The 16,406-nt window shown below is 42.3% G+C and overlaps 1 protein-coding gene across 1 annotated transcript in view; it reads left to right on the top strand.

The window, feature by feature from the left end:
- Nucleotides 1-16,406, top strand: part of LOC143974390 (ELAV-like protein 1) — a 67,241-nt gene that overhangs the window by 10,312 nt on the left and 40,523 nt on the right. The window contains exon 2 of the mRNA XM_077475714.1: nt 4,437-4,590. Within this exon, the coding sequence (XP_077331840.1) occupies nt 4,533-4,590 (58 nt within the window). The 5' untranslated portion in view covers nt 4,437-4,532. The remainder of the gene's footprint in view (nt 1-4,436; nt 4,591-16,406) is intronic.

Below are 16,406 nucleotides of genomic sequence, written 5' to 3'. Positions count from 1 at the left end.
TTATTTTTTGCGCTATAAATGGAAAAAAAAACGAAAATTTTGAAAAAAAAAACGCATATTTCTTTTTTTTCTGTGACAAAATTATGCAAATTATAAATTTTTCTTCATACATTTTGGCCACAATTTATACTGCTACATGTCTTTGGTAAAACTAACCCAAATTAGTGGATATTATTTGGTCTTTGTGAAAGTTAGTCTACAAACTGGTGCGAATCATACAAAATTGATCACATCTGATGTACTGGTGGCCTATCTCACTTCTTACGACCCGAACAAGTCAGGAAAGTACAAATACCCCCCAAATGACCCCTTTTTGGAAAGTAGACATTCCAAGGTATTTAGTAAGAGGCATAGAGCTTTTTGATGTCATTTTTTTCCCACAATTCTTTGCAAATTTAAGATTTTTTTTTTTCTCCACAAAATTGGCATTGTAATAGGTTATTTTTCTCACGTGGCATGTGTATACCACCTATGACACCACCAAAAAAATTCTGCTACTTCTGAGTATTACAATACCACATGTGTGGGACTTTCACAGCCTGGCCACATAGAGAGGCCCAACATGCAGGGAGCGCCGTCACATGTTCTAGGACAGTGATGGCGAACCTTGGCACCCCAGATGTTTTGGAACTACATTTCCCATGATGCTCATCTATACCACAGAGCACAGGAGCATCATGGGAAAGGTAGTTCCAAAACATCTGGGGTGCCAAGGTTTGCCATCACTGTTCTAGGAGCATAAATTACACATCTAACTTGTTGACTACCTATTACACTTTTGAAGGCCCTGGAGCACCAGGACAATGACACGTGACACTGATGACAGATGGCACTAATATGTGGCACGGATGGCACTAATATGTGGCACGGATGACGGTTGGCACTAATATGTGGCACGGATGACGGGTGGCACGTATTTTTTTTTTTTTTTACTTTATTTTTTTTCTTGCGGCCGCTGCAGCCGTTCATCTGTCCCTTCTCACTCTGTCTGTGTAAGGAGGGAGAGCGGCGCTGAGAGATGAGATCATATGAGATCATCTCTGATTGGATAGGCCGATCGCTCTTTAAACGGCCGCTGGCCAGCACAGAACTTCCCCGATGCGCACTCCCGGGAGCGCGCATTGCGGAAGTAAACAGGAGGACGGCCTCCACTCTGTAGCCGTCTTTCGGCTATAGGGCGGGCGCAAAGCTGTTAAACGTTAGTAGGGCTGCAACTAACGATTATTTCCATAATCGATTAGTTGGCCAATTATTGTTTCGATTAATCGGTTAATAACCCCTAAAAAAAAAAAAAAAAAAAAAAAAAAAAAAGTGGGTCAGATTGACATTCATTTTCAATCAAAATGACGGGAAAATTTGGAAATAGAAAACTGCTTGGTCAAAGGAATTTTCACAGTGTATGTGGTTTTCATTCAGAAATGATGATATTAATTTTAAAAACAAGTGAAAATTTCACAAGTGAAGATTTTTTTTTGTCTGAATATTCTCATCTGACAGTTGATCCATAAGGCCCAAGCACACCCATGCAGTTTGCTTTTGATCTGTGTCTGCAGTGCTTTTTGCTGTGCGTTTTTTATTTCTGTGCATGTGATTTTACTGCAGTTTGCATTTTTTTTGGGCAGATTAAAAAACACAAATTGCTTCAAAAAACGCATTACATGCTTTTCTGAAGCTTTTCCATTGAAGTATATTGAACCAAAGAAGCACCGTTTTGCGTTTAAAAGTCCCTGACACTTTACAAAATACACAGCGGATGAAAAAAAGCAGATATGAACATGTCCCATAGGAAATCATGTAAATGAACTGTAGTGCAGTTCTGCAAAAAGCACCAATAACCACATAGATGTGAACCAGGTCTAAGGCATTTAGTAACATAATGGGGTTAAAAAGACTAATATTAGCCCTTTATAGTAAAAAAAAAAGCAGATAATCACTACTTTTCATTTTTTTACTGTAGAACTGTGACTGTAATATTTACAGTAGCTATTTACTCTTTTTGTACTATAAAGGGCTCATTTTAGTTTTTTTTTAACCCCATTATGTTACTGACCTTATGAAAATAGTAATCGATTAATTTCATAATCGATTAGTTGTCGATTAATCGATTAGTTGTTTCAGCCCTAAACGGCAAAATCAAATTTTTTTTTTTTTGCGTTATATCTATAATTAAGGCTACTTTCACATTGGGGCTGCGTTGGCGCCAAAGCGCCACTCATTTTAGCAGTGCTTTAGCGATGTTTAATCAGTGGTATTCAGCCGCAGGCAGGGTGCATGTAACCAGAAAAAAGGGGAAAAAAACTGCGCTAAGGTGAAACATAAAAATTAATCATTAATCGTATGTGATACTCTTAAACATAAAAGATTTAGCTGCAGCTTGACTGTGTCAGATAAATACAGAAAAACAAAACGAAAAATAAGCCGCGCTAACTCACACAAACGTCAAATTGTGCAAAAATACAAAATCGTGAACTGTTAATAGCCTCTACATATAAATTGATATACACTTGTATCATGGATAGTGAAATGCATAATGTGTTATAAGCTCAGGCCGTGCAGATCACTCATTCCTTGCAATATAAGATCACGTTGCATGTGCCTATAATGATACAAACTAAAAGAACCACCCAGTGTATGAATAACAAGTCCGTGTATATGAATCACAGAAAACTGCTTTCAAAACTGAGTAAAGTTCTCCACAGATGAACCACAAAAAATCATAGAAGATCCACTGCTGGGTCCAATTAAATAGTGCTTGATCCACCACCAAAACACGATTAAATTTGCCGCTTACCAGAAAAACATGACCCCCCCTGCTACAGAGGGTCACAAAAGACCTATGGATATAGATTCGTCTTCCAGCCAAGAGGGGTCCTCAGTGTTCTCCTTGCGTCACCGCTCCAATAAGGGTTATATATAAAACACTCCCAAAACACTTTTGGGGGGGGGGTTCCCCTGTCCCCCAAGCGCACCACACCAGTGTGAAAGCACTCAGGCTTTCACACTGGGGAGGCATGAGAGGCAGTTTCCGGGCGCTTTACAGGCGCTATCTTTAGCACTAAAATGCCTGAAAACTGCCTCAGTGTGAAAGCAGCCTAAAGCCCCAGGCACACCATCAGATTTTTCTGCTTATTTTTTTTTCCTTCAGATTTACCAAAACCATATAATATGAGGACAAACCTTAGGATTTTCAATGTGTATGCAATCGGGCAGGCCCTTGCACTACATGGTTTTGGTAAATCTGAAGACAAAAATCATCAGAAAATTTGATGGTGTGTATGGGGCTTTATACACACTTCATCAATATGTACTTTTTGTTGTCCATCTATACATCGGCATACTTGTACAATATCACATATATCTATTTACTAGCCATTTAATCAACCTATTGTTTCCATATGTATTTGTTATTGACCATCAATTCCTTATTATTTTTATCCATCTATATACTGTACGTAGGTTTTGGGTTTGCACATTAATGAATATGTACATAAGCATTTATACACATTTTTCTTTTATTGGCTTTACATTTTGTCCATTTGTGGTTTTTGTACATCTGTACAAGATTACACATGTATACCAACTGCTGTATTTTTTGGGAAAGTACTAATCATACACCCTTCCTTCCTTTTTTATGTTTTGTGTTTCTGCACTTCCTGTAGTAATTTTGACATAATTTTTGTCCATTTTCTGTAACGAGTATGTTTGTTTTCACTTGTAAAACCAAGAGTGTGGGACACACAGTATAAACAGTGACTTCCTGATTCCGTTTTGACAGTGGTTCTCGTGATCTGTCAAATTGTTTTACATAATACCCGCTCAGTCCCCTCCCTTACCAGTGCTCCATCCAATCCTCCTACATGGTTTGACAAAGGAGCGGTCCTTGTTGCCCTGAAAAGTTATATAGTTTACAAGGCTGGGAAAAAGACATGGGTCCATCCACTGTGTGTTTATGCAAGTGTGATTTACTCTAACAATTCCCATAGCCCTGTGTATTCTGCTTAGCAAGGAAGACATATATGTGTTTTTTTTTTGTTTTGTTTTTAAGCTGTTGACACTCACCTAGTACCACTTCCTTGAGGAATGGAGTTTGAATTTGAACTGCTCTAACAGTAGCTCTAAAAAAATAACCCTTTCCTCAATATAACCTTACTCGCAGCCCAGCTATGTGTTGTATCTCTAAGCACTCGCGGTTCTATTGCTTTTGGCTGTTCTCTCCAATATCAACCTTCTAGGACCAAGTTATCACCTTAACTTGCAGTGCCACCAAGCAGCTTATTCCTAAGATGCCTCTCTTACTACTGTTTAGGTATAATGCACCTGGACGCACACGTCCTGTGAACACAGTATTTTTGTTTCCCAATAAAGGTTTTTATTTCACTATATTCTTGGCTATATACTTGTGCATGCACATTAATATTTGTGTTTTCTTCTGTTAGGTGTCCTTTGCCCGTCCAAGCTCAGAAAATATTAAGGATGCAAATTTATATATCAGTGGACTCCCAAGGACAATCACGCAGAAAGATGTTGAAGATATGTTTTCAGGATTTGGGCGTATCATCAATTCTCGAGTGCTTGTTGATCAGGCTACCGGTGAGTAGATTACATTTTTCTGAAGATGTCTGTTGAAAAATATTGTGTAGCTGAATAACTAAACTTCTTAAAAATATTACTGATTTTTAAATTAACTGAAACAAATACCTTTCTAAGTAATGTGCATGCATTAGGCTGACACGTTATGGTAGTGTTTGCCACCCTCCTTTAAAAGATTGCTTTTCAGAGGACAGTAGGGTAGCAGGCATTTTTTTTTTTGCATTGCTGGGTTTTCTATTGTGGCACTGCTCTGCAACTGTGAGGCAAGCATTTAACCACTTCAATACTGGGCCTATTCTGTAGAGGTCGACCGATGTATATGCTGCTTGCAGGACTTTTTTTTTTTTTTTTTTTTACGTCCTGCCAGCGCATCGCCTCGGTGTGAAAGCACTCGGGGCTTCTACACAGACTGTAGAGGAGCCGTTTTGCAGGCACTTTACAGGTGCTATTTTTAGCCCAAAAACGCCCCAATGTGAAAGGTGTCTAACTTGTTAGATTTTATGAGATGAAGGGGGAAAAAAATAAGCGGCCTAACATATCGGCCCAAAAAAATCGGAATCGTATATCGGAATCATCGGCCGTTGGCGATTTCTAAATATCGGCATCGGCCAGAGAAAAACCCATATAGGTCGACCTCTACTATTCTGGCACTTCTCTCCTTCATGTAAAAATCATAATTTGTTTGCTAGAAAGTTACTCAGAACCCCCAAACATTATATATGTTTTTTTTTGGCAGACACCCTAGGGAATAAAATGGCGGTCATTGTAACTTTTTATCTTACACGGTATTTGCCTAACATGTCACACTTTAAAATTGCGCAAAGTCATGGAATTGCGCCAAACTTCAGTACTCCATAGGCGACGCTTTCATTTTTTATTTTTTTTTACGTTACCAGCTTAGTTAGAGGAGGTGTAGTGCGATAATTGTTGCCCGCGCTCTAACGCACGCGGTGATGCCTCACGTGTGGTTTGAGTGGCGTTTACATATGTGGGCGGGACTTACGTGGGCGTTCGATTCTGAGCGTGAGCTACCGGGAACAGGGGCGTTAAAATATATATATTTTTTTTCTTTTGCACTTCTTACATTTTCTTTTTTTGGATCACTTTTATTCCTATTACAAGGAATGTAAACCTCCCTTGTAATAGGAATCTATGTGACAGGTCCTCTTTATGGAGAGATGTGGGGTCAGTAAGACCCCACATCTCTCCTCCAGGCTGGAAAGCATGAGATCGGGGAAAATTTTTTTCACCCATCTCATGCTGACAGCCACGACCACGGCTTTGTTTACTTCCGGGTACCCGCACGGGCCTCTGACGGTCATAGAAATGACTGGTGACCATCTGGTCACCGGAAATCTCTATGCTCTTCATCCGGCGGCAGGCAACTTTCTTCGTGCCCCCGATGGGACAGGAGAGCCCGGAGAAGCATCAGATGGCGGCGGGAGATGGGGGGGGGGGCAGCATCCCTTCCCGTTACCTATAAGAACGATCAAGTGGCGGGAACTGCCGCTATGATTGTTCTTATCGTGCACAGAATCGCCAGCCAGCAAGATTGATATCTGAATGATGCCTGTAGCTATGGGCATCATTCAGATATTCCACCCCCCCCCACAAACTAGGGGACGTCATTTTACTATGGCCGGGTATTGAAGTGGTTAAGAATTGTGGTAGTGTGGCTCCATTCCCTTGCGCATTGCTGCCTGTCAAACTTGTGTATGTAGTATAAAAATTGCCTCACCGCGATGCAAAGCAATGTGGCTGGCGGTAGTGGGTACTTATCTTTAAACAGTACCGTATGTGGTTGTGGGTTGGCAGTCGGGCAGTAAAAATGTGTTCCTCTGTTAAAGGGAGATCACTCTGGGAGACATTCACATTTTTGGCTGATATACCACATGACTAAAATGGTTACACCTTGTAAATTTTGTAATTGCACATCACAAGACAGGAGTTAATATTCAAGACTCCTTGGGGGACTATGCTGCCACCTTCAGATAACTGGTCAATGGCCAGAAAGGCAGGGATCCCTGCCCATGCATAACCCCTCAACCAAACCTCAGATTTTTGTTCAAATCCGAAGGTAATGGATGCTTCCCTGAGTCTCTCAGATCTCTTAAGATCTTTGTTTTAATTTCATTGCATACTTCTGTGCATGGGTGGGCATTATTTTTGACCCTGGTTTCAGTACATGTGATGTCAGTGTCCACACTGAATCCCCAGCCTGTTTCTGCACCAATCCTGTCTCCTACTGATGTTTGAATTGATATCTACTTATCTGGGTACAGTAAGTAAAAGGACATTTGTCTTTTGTCTTTTTGTGTGGTGCTGCTGCACAGCTGTTCTGGCCAGGCTTACACTCCTGTTTTGGTGGCCACCTCCCTTGGTGGCATGCAAAAGTGATTATTGCCTAGCAAATCATGGCTTTGTGCATGCAGAGCGATGGGGAAAAGGCAAGGGTATGGGCTCCCAAATCATCTGATGGGGAGATCCCCCTAAAAAGTTCACCCTGGAATAGCTACCGTAAGGGTCAGGTTAGCTCTGAATCTCTACCCTTATCTGGTGTATTCACTGTTTAAGGGGCACAGTCCTCCACTTGCTCTCGGGGGTTCTCACTGGCTTAAAACACCTGGCACACACATGTTGATGCACTTCATCTCTTCTGGTTTTGAGGGAAAATGTGGCACCAGATGATATTCCCCTGAGGTAGAAGTGGAAGCCAATGAGGATCAGGAATCCATTGTACAGTAGGTGAGCCCTCCCAGGAGCAATATGAGGGTCCTGTGCTGTCCCAGACACAAAGCCTCAGTGGGTTTTCTGGCAGCTGTGGTCATATTAAGCTTATTCCTTATCTTATTCCAAATCGTATTCCCTTAAGGGTTTGGTTCCTGGTAGCTGACAAAAAAAATCCCAATTCCTTCCCACTGCTAAGTGGTGATTTGGGTTACCCGAAGGTTTCACCACCAAAACCGTTCACTCATCTGGTCCCCGTGGAGGAAGTCTTATACAGCAAAAGGTGCTCCCCAGCTGTTGTCCTGGTTATTTCCTATTTAAACAAGACCCGGACACTCCCTGTGGGTGAGATCCTGGTCTTTAAATATTCTATGGATAAAAGATTAGAGTGCCTTCTTTAAGGCATCCTTTCCTCTGATGGTAGCAGGCCCGCAGTGCCTGAGGTAGGAGTGTGCCAAGCCATCAGTAATTTTGTAGCTCCTATAAAATTTCCTGAGAGCTTTAAGCTGCTCAGTGAATGATTCCATCAGGCAGCTCACATAAGTGGGCACTATGTCTCTGTCCTCATGAGAAGAATCTTATGATTCAAGTTCAAACCTACTTTGCCAGAAACCATTTAAGAGACTGCCATTTTGAGGGTGAACGCTTATTTGGACCATCCTTTGTATGCCAATATCCAAAAGGTGACTGTGGGGGAATAGCACACCTTTACCCCGTTAAGAAGGTGGCAAAGGTTGACTGGTCAGAAACCGATGACTCCCTCACACTCCAGGAAGGGTTTCTTTTGTAAACGACCAGCCTGGGGCAAAAAACAGGGCCCACATCCCAGTTTTTTAAGACATTTGAATACATCCATCCATGGAGCTCTTCTTTTGTAAGGACTATTATTTAGTCCGTTTACTTTTAGTGAAAATAGTTTAGGATTCATTTTAGGTCTGTATCCATTTTCTGAAGAGTGCAGTTTGCCTTCTATATAGATGTGTTTTTAAGAGGTGCAATTTAAATTCTTGATGTAGTTATGATTTTCTTCCCGTAGGTAGAGCTGTTGGACCATATAACAAGTCTAAGTGTCATTTAACTCAGACATAAATGAATGGAAAAAAAATTGAGTTGCAGGGTAACTCTAGTGTACATTGAACTTGCACTAATTTCCAGGGGTTAAAGGGAAATACACGAGCTAAACCAATTAACGAGATCCCTGGGCATCAAAGTCCCTGGTTGAGTGATAGGAATTTTTGATTCCATAAAATTGCAGCATATCATTTTGTAGAATGCATAGTATTATCTTGCAGTGTAAAGAAGATTGATCTGTGGCTTTTTTGCCAGTCTTGTGATAATTTTCCAGGTGTGGATTTATCCGTAATGTTCTCTTCGTTTGGGAGAATGCCCCACAAGCGTAGGATTTTCAAACCTTGCTCCAGATTATTAATCGTATATATGAGGTACCTTTTTATGATCCACAAGCATTTTTGTGGCGAATCCCCATTTATAGATCATGCTATGATTCTGTAGGATCTTGGTAATTGAGTTTAGGTTTTTGCGGGCTAAGATCGTCACTTATGATGGATCGGAATACAAGCTGATCGGATAGCTGGGGTATGGCGACATGCGTAGTGCATTAGTTGCTCTTTCACTTGAATTCTGGCTATGACATTTCTTGGTATTTTTTCTGGAATGTGAGACTGTTTAGGTAATCTGTGTGCTCTATAAATTCCCAATTCTTGATGTGGGATCGATGGAATTGGCTTTATCGCATCTTTAATAAAACGTTTCAATTCAGGCGGTTTAACGTTTTTGTCATGTTGTAATGCACCTCTTAGGGAAATTATATATTTTATTGTGCAATCAAGAATGGGCTCCCCTGCTGTGAGGATTGCATTCAACTTCCACATCATATTTGATATACAGTTAATATCTTCATTACCTTCAGCAGAAGAAATCCTATCCCCCGAACTCATCTATGTGGTCTTTTGTTAAACTCTCCAGTATCTTCCCAACTATAGGCGTCTAGTTACTTTGTAAAGACTTTTTTTTTTTTTTTTTTTATCCCTTTTTAAATATAGACACCACGTTGGCCTTACGCCAATCCAGTGGTACTATTCCAGTCATTAACCATATCAGTACTGGGCAGTTTCATGAATGAAAGACAATCTTCAACTCCATACATGCTCTTAAATCAGTCCAGATTTATTGCGTCTCCATAAAAGATGAGTATGCAATGTGTTTTGGCTATAATGGCCTTGCTCACAACATTAAAAAACAGCACAAAATATTGAAACACTCCCCACCCCGCCCCCTTTCATTGGTCATAGAGATATCCAATTAGCCTCTTAATTTTCAAATTGATGCAATGGGACCAGGAGTAAAGGAGGATTGAAAGTTGTTTTTAAAGCGTTCTTAGTGTTCTGCCCCCCCCCCCCCCCCCCCAAAAATTAACTCCGCAGCTACACGTACTATAGCTGGTGACTTTTAATATTAGAACACTTACCTTTCTTTATTTTACATCACGGGACACAGCCATAGTCATTTAATACATGGTTTTATAGGCCACCTTCAGGTGATGGACACTGGCACACCCAATACAGGATGTTCGTCCCCTATATAACTCCTCCCCTTACAGGAGTACCTCAGTTTTTTTCCGCCAGTGTCTAAGGTGTTGGTCACGAGTGTATTTGTGCTCTATGGAGCTCCGCTGGAAACAGCCTTCTACAGACTGGATCCATCCAAATTGCCACTGAGGCCAAAGTGGATGGTACCCAGGCCTCTCATAAGGAGATTTTGCCTGTAATGCCTCTCCTTGGAGGGCTGGACCCCAGGACCCAGTGATTTTGGTTATGCTCGCATTACCATATGTTTTTTCTGGTGGGGTGCTATACAGGTCCACGGAAGTGGAACCCCAATAAAAATGGACCCAATCCTTGAAGGTTTACTAAACACTGCCCGCTGTGAAGATTGGATCTGGCTGATATCAGCAGAAATCCTGCGGCGAGGGTAGGGGAAGAAGCCTAGGAACTGTAAAAAAAAGTCCACCTATGTTTTTTTTTCTTTAAGTAAAATGTCATGCCTAATGTCTCCACTAGAGGGAGTAAATGCACATACCTTTTCATGTTTGCCTCTCAGTCAGCTCTGTGTCAGCAGCTAAAGCAGCATGTGTGATCCCCGGCCAGCAGAGGGGGGATTCCTGGATCAGGAAAATGATGGGCTGATTATTGCGCCCTCCTCCCTGGGGAAGAGATGGCTGGACAGGTGCAGCAGTGGCTTGTGCCTCCCCTACCCCCTTTTGTTTGGCTTTGTTTTATTAAACAGAATCGTCCTCTACCTCCCGTAGCAGATCCGAACAACGCACGCTTCTTAAAACATTGAGAAGGAACGGAGGGGGCGTAGTGCCGTGCGGGGGACGTAGCGTCCACAAGGTGCACACGGCACATGCCCAGGGATGCCAAATCTAGTAGAAACTCTTCCCAGCCTAAGTCTGCAGAGTACGGCTGTCTGATCCACAGGAGCGGTGGGGGCACGAAAGGGTTGCATACAGGCATTCCCAATATGGGAATAATAAATTTTACTTAGCACCAGGCTGAGCTTTGCTAGCGGCTTTTTATTGCTGGACTATACCTCACAAATAATGCACTTATTTTAGTACCTCTGCTTTTGTGCTTAGGACTATGGCTCCCAAAAAGGATGGTACAAAAACTGTAAAAAAGCCACCTAAAGCACCCAAAGGGGATTCTAGGCATGCCTCCACATTATAACAGTTTTCTTCCCCTGATATACCAGAAGGGGCTAGCCAGGCCAAGCCATTGGGCCCTGTGGGTGTCACAGCTGCTTCTAGCATCTCGGCCCCTGTCTGTGACCTGAAGATGTGTTTTTTAGACCCTGCTGGGACTAGAGGAAAGATTGGTGACCTTAATTGCTTCTTCCATTCAAAGGGAAACAAAGCCTGGTAGACCCCCCTCCCCCACCGTAGGTTCTCTGTCAAGACAGTCTAATATGATGCCTCTTCTGGGGAATGAACTATGGAAGAACCACTTTCAGCCTCGCAATCTAAAAAATTGCAGATGGTCTCTCACAGAGATGGTTCGGTCCGCTTTCAAGCTGCCCTTAATGGAGACAGTGGAAAGTTTCCCCCTTGAGTTTTCTCAAAACTCCTCAGACTTTGCATGCGTTTCTGTCCATGCATTATTGGAGTAACTTATATATGCTCAAATATATAATATTATAATCTAAATCTAAATAGTAGAACAATGTGCTATAAATCAACAGCAATAGTGACGTTCGTGCCGTCCATAAACCATGCAATATTGTAGATTTAAATTCTATAAATATAACGTCCACAAAAATATATATAAAAGCAATCCGAATCCTTAAGAAAAAAAAATGTATATGAATAAAATAAAAAATAGATAATTTAAAATTAAATATTTATAAATGTATAATATATATTATATATAAAATGAAAAATGCTTTTCATGTGCTGTGCAATATTCAACATATCGGTCCGTAAGTGCTCCAAAATAATCCATGCGATTCAGTGAATGCTGTGAAACTGATCCAATAATGTGTTGTATTCACACCCCCCCCCCCCCAGGTATTAGCTGCTCACCTTAGAGTGTGTGACCTTGCTGTTAAGCTTGCTCAATGCACGCCTTAGAACCACTTAAGGGTTCAGCAGTGTATCCGGAATCCTGGATTGATATCACTTATGCCTCAGTGTATCAATGGAATGCCACTTGTCCCTCTGTATATTAATAGAGAGGAGGACTTCATGGTGTAGTATGTATAATCATTAATTTTATAAAACACAATAAATCCCACATGGGGTACTCACAATGGCATGGTGCGTCAGGGTTGCCACTATAACAGCGTGAATTAGCAGGATAAGCCGGTCGATAACTGGGTGGTGTGTTGATCGTTCCTGGCAGGTCCTCTGCCTAGCGTTCTGTCCTGTCCCCCTCTCCAACGCGTGCCAATACAAGGGGTTTTCTGTATCTTCCTCAGAGGGCATGCTAATTAATGCGGTTTTAGAGTGGCGCCCTGACGCGCCATGCTATTGAGTACCCTGTGTGGGATTTGTGTTTGTTTTATAAAGGATTTTACATAATACACCATGAAGTCCTTCTCTATTAATATACAGAGGCACAAGTGGCATTCCATTGATACACTGAGACATAAGTGTTGCCAATTCTGGATTCACAGCTGAACCCTTAAGTGGTTCTAAGGTGTGCATTGACCAAGCTTAACAGCAAGGTCACACGCTCTAAGGTGAACGCTGAATACAGCACCTTATTATTGGATCAGTTTCACAGCATCCACTGAATCGCATGGGTTATTTTGGAGCACTTATGGACTGATATTTTGAATATTGCCCAGCACATTAGAAGCACACTTCGTTTTATATATAATATATATTCATTATATATTTATAAATATTTACATTTTATTCATGCATATATTTTTTGTTAAGCATTCTGATTTTTTTTTAAATATTTTTGTGGACATTATATTTATAGAATTTCTCACGTGACTGCACATTGTTACTTTATTTGCAATATTGCATGTTTGATTATGGACTGCACGAATGTCACTTTATTGCTGTTGATTTATAGCACTATTTTCTACTATTTATATTTTCATAGCGCAGCATATTACATAATTTTAATTACCCCTGCATGATTTGAGACATGTGCAATGCTAGCAGCTGATTCAAAAAAAGTACAGGTTTTAGAGGTCTCATAGTAGTGGCTCACAGGACATTATTAACTTTTATATATGCTGAATGGGATTATCCAGATAAGCATTTTCTTCCTCAAATATTTTCTGTTCCTGGCATGGAGGAAAAGTTCATCAAGAGATGGACTGTTCCTGAAGTTGACGCCAATGTGAATAAGTCTAACTTGTCCTGTGGACAATGCTCAGATGCTCAAGTGTCTCACAGATAAGAGATTAGAATTCCTGTTAAAATCCTTTTTTTTTGGCAGGCGCAGTCACTCGATCTGCTGTCGCTGCAATAGGAGCTTGCCAATCCCTAAGATCAGTTTAAACAGGCTCTTAAGGAGATCCCTGTTCAGGTCGGGAATTGGCTGAACTGCTGACGCTATTAAGGATTCTATTCACAAGGTGTCCCACCTTGTGCTAGTGCACATGCGTAGGATCCTGTAGTCAGCTGAGATACCCTGCAAGAGTCTCCTGACTGGGTTTCCTTTTCATGGAGATCAGCTATTTGGGGAAGATTTGGACAAGTACCTCCAAAAAATTTCTGGTGGGAAAAGTACACTTTTGCCAGTTAAAAGAAGAAATAAACATCCTTAATTTAAACACACCTCCAGGGGCATCTGCCTCTAGGAGCTCACGACTGCCTCCGCTGTCAAGGTCTAGAGGGAAGCCTCAGGGGTCAGGTCCAAGGACGGAAGTCGTCCTGGGGACTGAAGCCTGCAAAACAGAATTCCAAGGCTTCATCATGATGGGGCACCCCCGCTCTCCAGGGTGGGGGGAAGACTTCTGAAATTCTCAGGAGTCTGGCAGCGGGAAATTCAGAACAGATGGGTCAAACTAGAGTTTCTAGAGTTCCCATCGCCTCGTTTTTTGAGGTCAAACATTCCCAAAGTTCCAGGGAAGAGGCAATCTGTTTCAGGCATTAGACAGATTATGGTCTCAAGGGGTGATCATGGAAATCCCCATGGAAGAGCAAGGTTTGGGGTTCTAGTCAAACCTCTTCACGGTGCCGAAATCAAATGAAGATGTCGGACCCATTCTAGATCTAAAAAAATCCGAATCGATACCTGAAGGTCAGCTCGCTTCGCATGGATTCGATCAGGTCAGTGGTTTCTGTCCTATAAGGAGGGGAACTTCTGGCATCTATCGACATCAAGGATGCATATCTGCATGTATCCATTTTTCATGCTCACCAATAATTCCTGCAGTTTGAGGTAGAACAGCACCATTTTCAGTTTGTGGCCCTACCCTTCGGGCTGGCTACAGCACCCCCGGGTATTTACAAAGGTTCTGGCTCCACCTCTAGCCAGACTAAGGATGCAGGGGATTACAGTCCTGGCATACCTGGACAACCTGTTGCTGGTGGATTGGTTGGTTGCCCGCCTGGAGCAAAGCGTGCGGTATATGACCAGATACCTGAAAAGCCTGGGTTGGCTTCTCAAGCTAGAGAAGGCTTTCTTAAAACCGCAAAAAAAAAGTACTTAGGCCTGATCATAGATACAGAACAGAAAATGGTGTTTTTGCCTCAGTCAAAGATGAGGGCCATAAGAGCTAGTAGAAGTGGTCCGGTCAAAGGGAGATCCCTCCATTCGCCTTTGCATGAGCCTTTTAGGGAAGATGGTGGCTTCATTTGAAGCAGTTCCCTATGCCCAGTTCCATTCAAGACTGTTGCAAAACAGTATCCTGTCTGCTTGGAACAAAAAGGTCCAAGCTCTAGATTTGCCAATGCAGTTGTCCCCAAAGGTGTCTCAGTTGTTGATCAGTAACTTGGAATCTGCTGAAAGAAAATATTTCATACCAGTTATCTGGAAGGTGGTAACCTCAGATGAGTCTTTCAGGTTGGGGAGCAGTGCTAGAAGGGACAAATGTCTGAGACCGAAAAAGGGCCTTGCCCACTAACATCCTAGAGATTTGGGTAGCTTGTCTGGCTTTGAAGTCCTGTACATTCAAGTTACAGGGTTTTCCTCTCAGAATTCAGTCCGAAAATGCCATAGCTGTAGCTTATATCAATCACCAAGGGGGTACCAAGAGTCATGCAGCTCAGAGAATAGTGAATCATATTCTGCTTTGGGTGAAAAGGGTCCTCGTTGATTTATGCATTTCCCCCCATTCAGTTACTGCCATGACTTCTTTGCAGGATCAAGCTGGAAAGAAAGGCGGTAATTCTTATAGCTCCAGCATGGCCCAGAAGGTCTGGTATGCAGAGATCGAAAACATGGTGGTGGGGAATCCATGGTCCCTTCCACTGCACCCAGACCTACTCTCACAGGGGCCAATATTCCAGCCTATCTTACAAAGTCTAAATTTAAAGGCTTGGCTATTGAGACCCACATTCTGGAGAAACGTGGGCTATCCAGGTTGGTTATCTCTACCTTGATTAAAGCCAGCTTCCAGAATCATATAATAGAGTCTGGAGGGCTTACCTTTCCTGTTGAGTCCAAGGTTTGGCACCCTCAAAAGTATAGCATAGGCGCAGGATTCTTGCCTTTCTACAATTAGGGGTAGAGATGAAGCTAGCCTTGAACTACTATTAAGGGCCAAGTCTTGGCTTTATCGGTTCACCTCACATTCTTTGGTCCAGGTTTTTATGCAAGGGATAATGCAGATAAATCCACCAGTTAAATCTCCTTTGTGCCCTTGGGACTTTAACTTGGTTTTAACTTAAATTGGTTTTATCAGGTGGATATAAAGAGGCATGAGGATATCTCCTTTGGATGCAGTGTGCTGCAGGAAGCCGTATAGGTCCTCAAGTCTGGCGCTCTGCGGGTTGTGTCTCCCTCCCCTCAAATAGCATTGCTATGGGACGTTCCATCTAGTACCATGACTATCGCTCTGTGTCCCGTGATGTACGATAAAGAAAATAGTATTTTTATAGCTGTAAAATCCTTTTCTTGGGGTACATCACAGGACACGGAGGTCCCTCCTCTTTTGGGATTTGTGTATATTGCTTTGCTACAAAAACTGCGGTACTCCTGGTAATGGGAGGGGTTATGTAGGGGATGAACTTCCTGTATTGGGTGTGCCAGTGCCCATCACCTGAAGGTGGCCTAAATACCCATGTAGTAATGACTATGGCTCTGTGTCCCGTGATGTACTCCAAGAAAAGGATTTTACAGGTAAGCTGTTATAAAAATCCTATTTTCCTGGGATCCAGCAGTGTCGGCAACATCGGCTGCTGCTGCCATTGCTGGTAAGGGAACTTGGCAGTGAAGCCTTGCGGCTTTGCCGCTGGGTCCTTACAGCACATCAGCGAAGCGGGCTGCACTATTACTGGCCCAGCAGCAGGAGAAATTATGCGGGAGGAGGAAGGGGTCGGACTTCTGACGTACCTCGCCAGTACCCCCTCCCCCCGAAAGGTGCAAAATGTGAGGGGACAGATA

Source organism: Lithobates pipiens, unplaced genomic scaffold, assembly GCF_037356315.1.
Source record: "Lithobates pipiens isolate NorthernLeopardFrog02 unplaced genomic scaffold, aLitPip1_a1.2 Scaffold_13, whole genome shotgun sequence".
NCBI lineage: Eukaryota > Metazoa > Chordata > Amphibia > Anura > Ranidae > Lithobates > Lithobates pipiens.
Note: the sequence above shows the minus strand (reverse complement) of the source record. Positions and strands in the feature narration are given on the sequence as shown.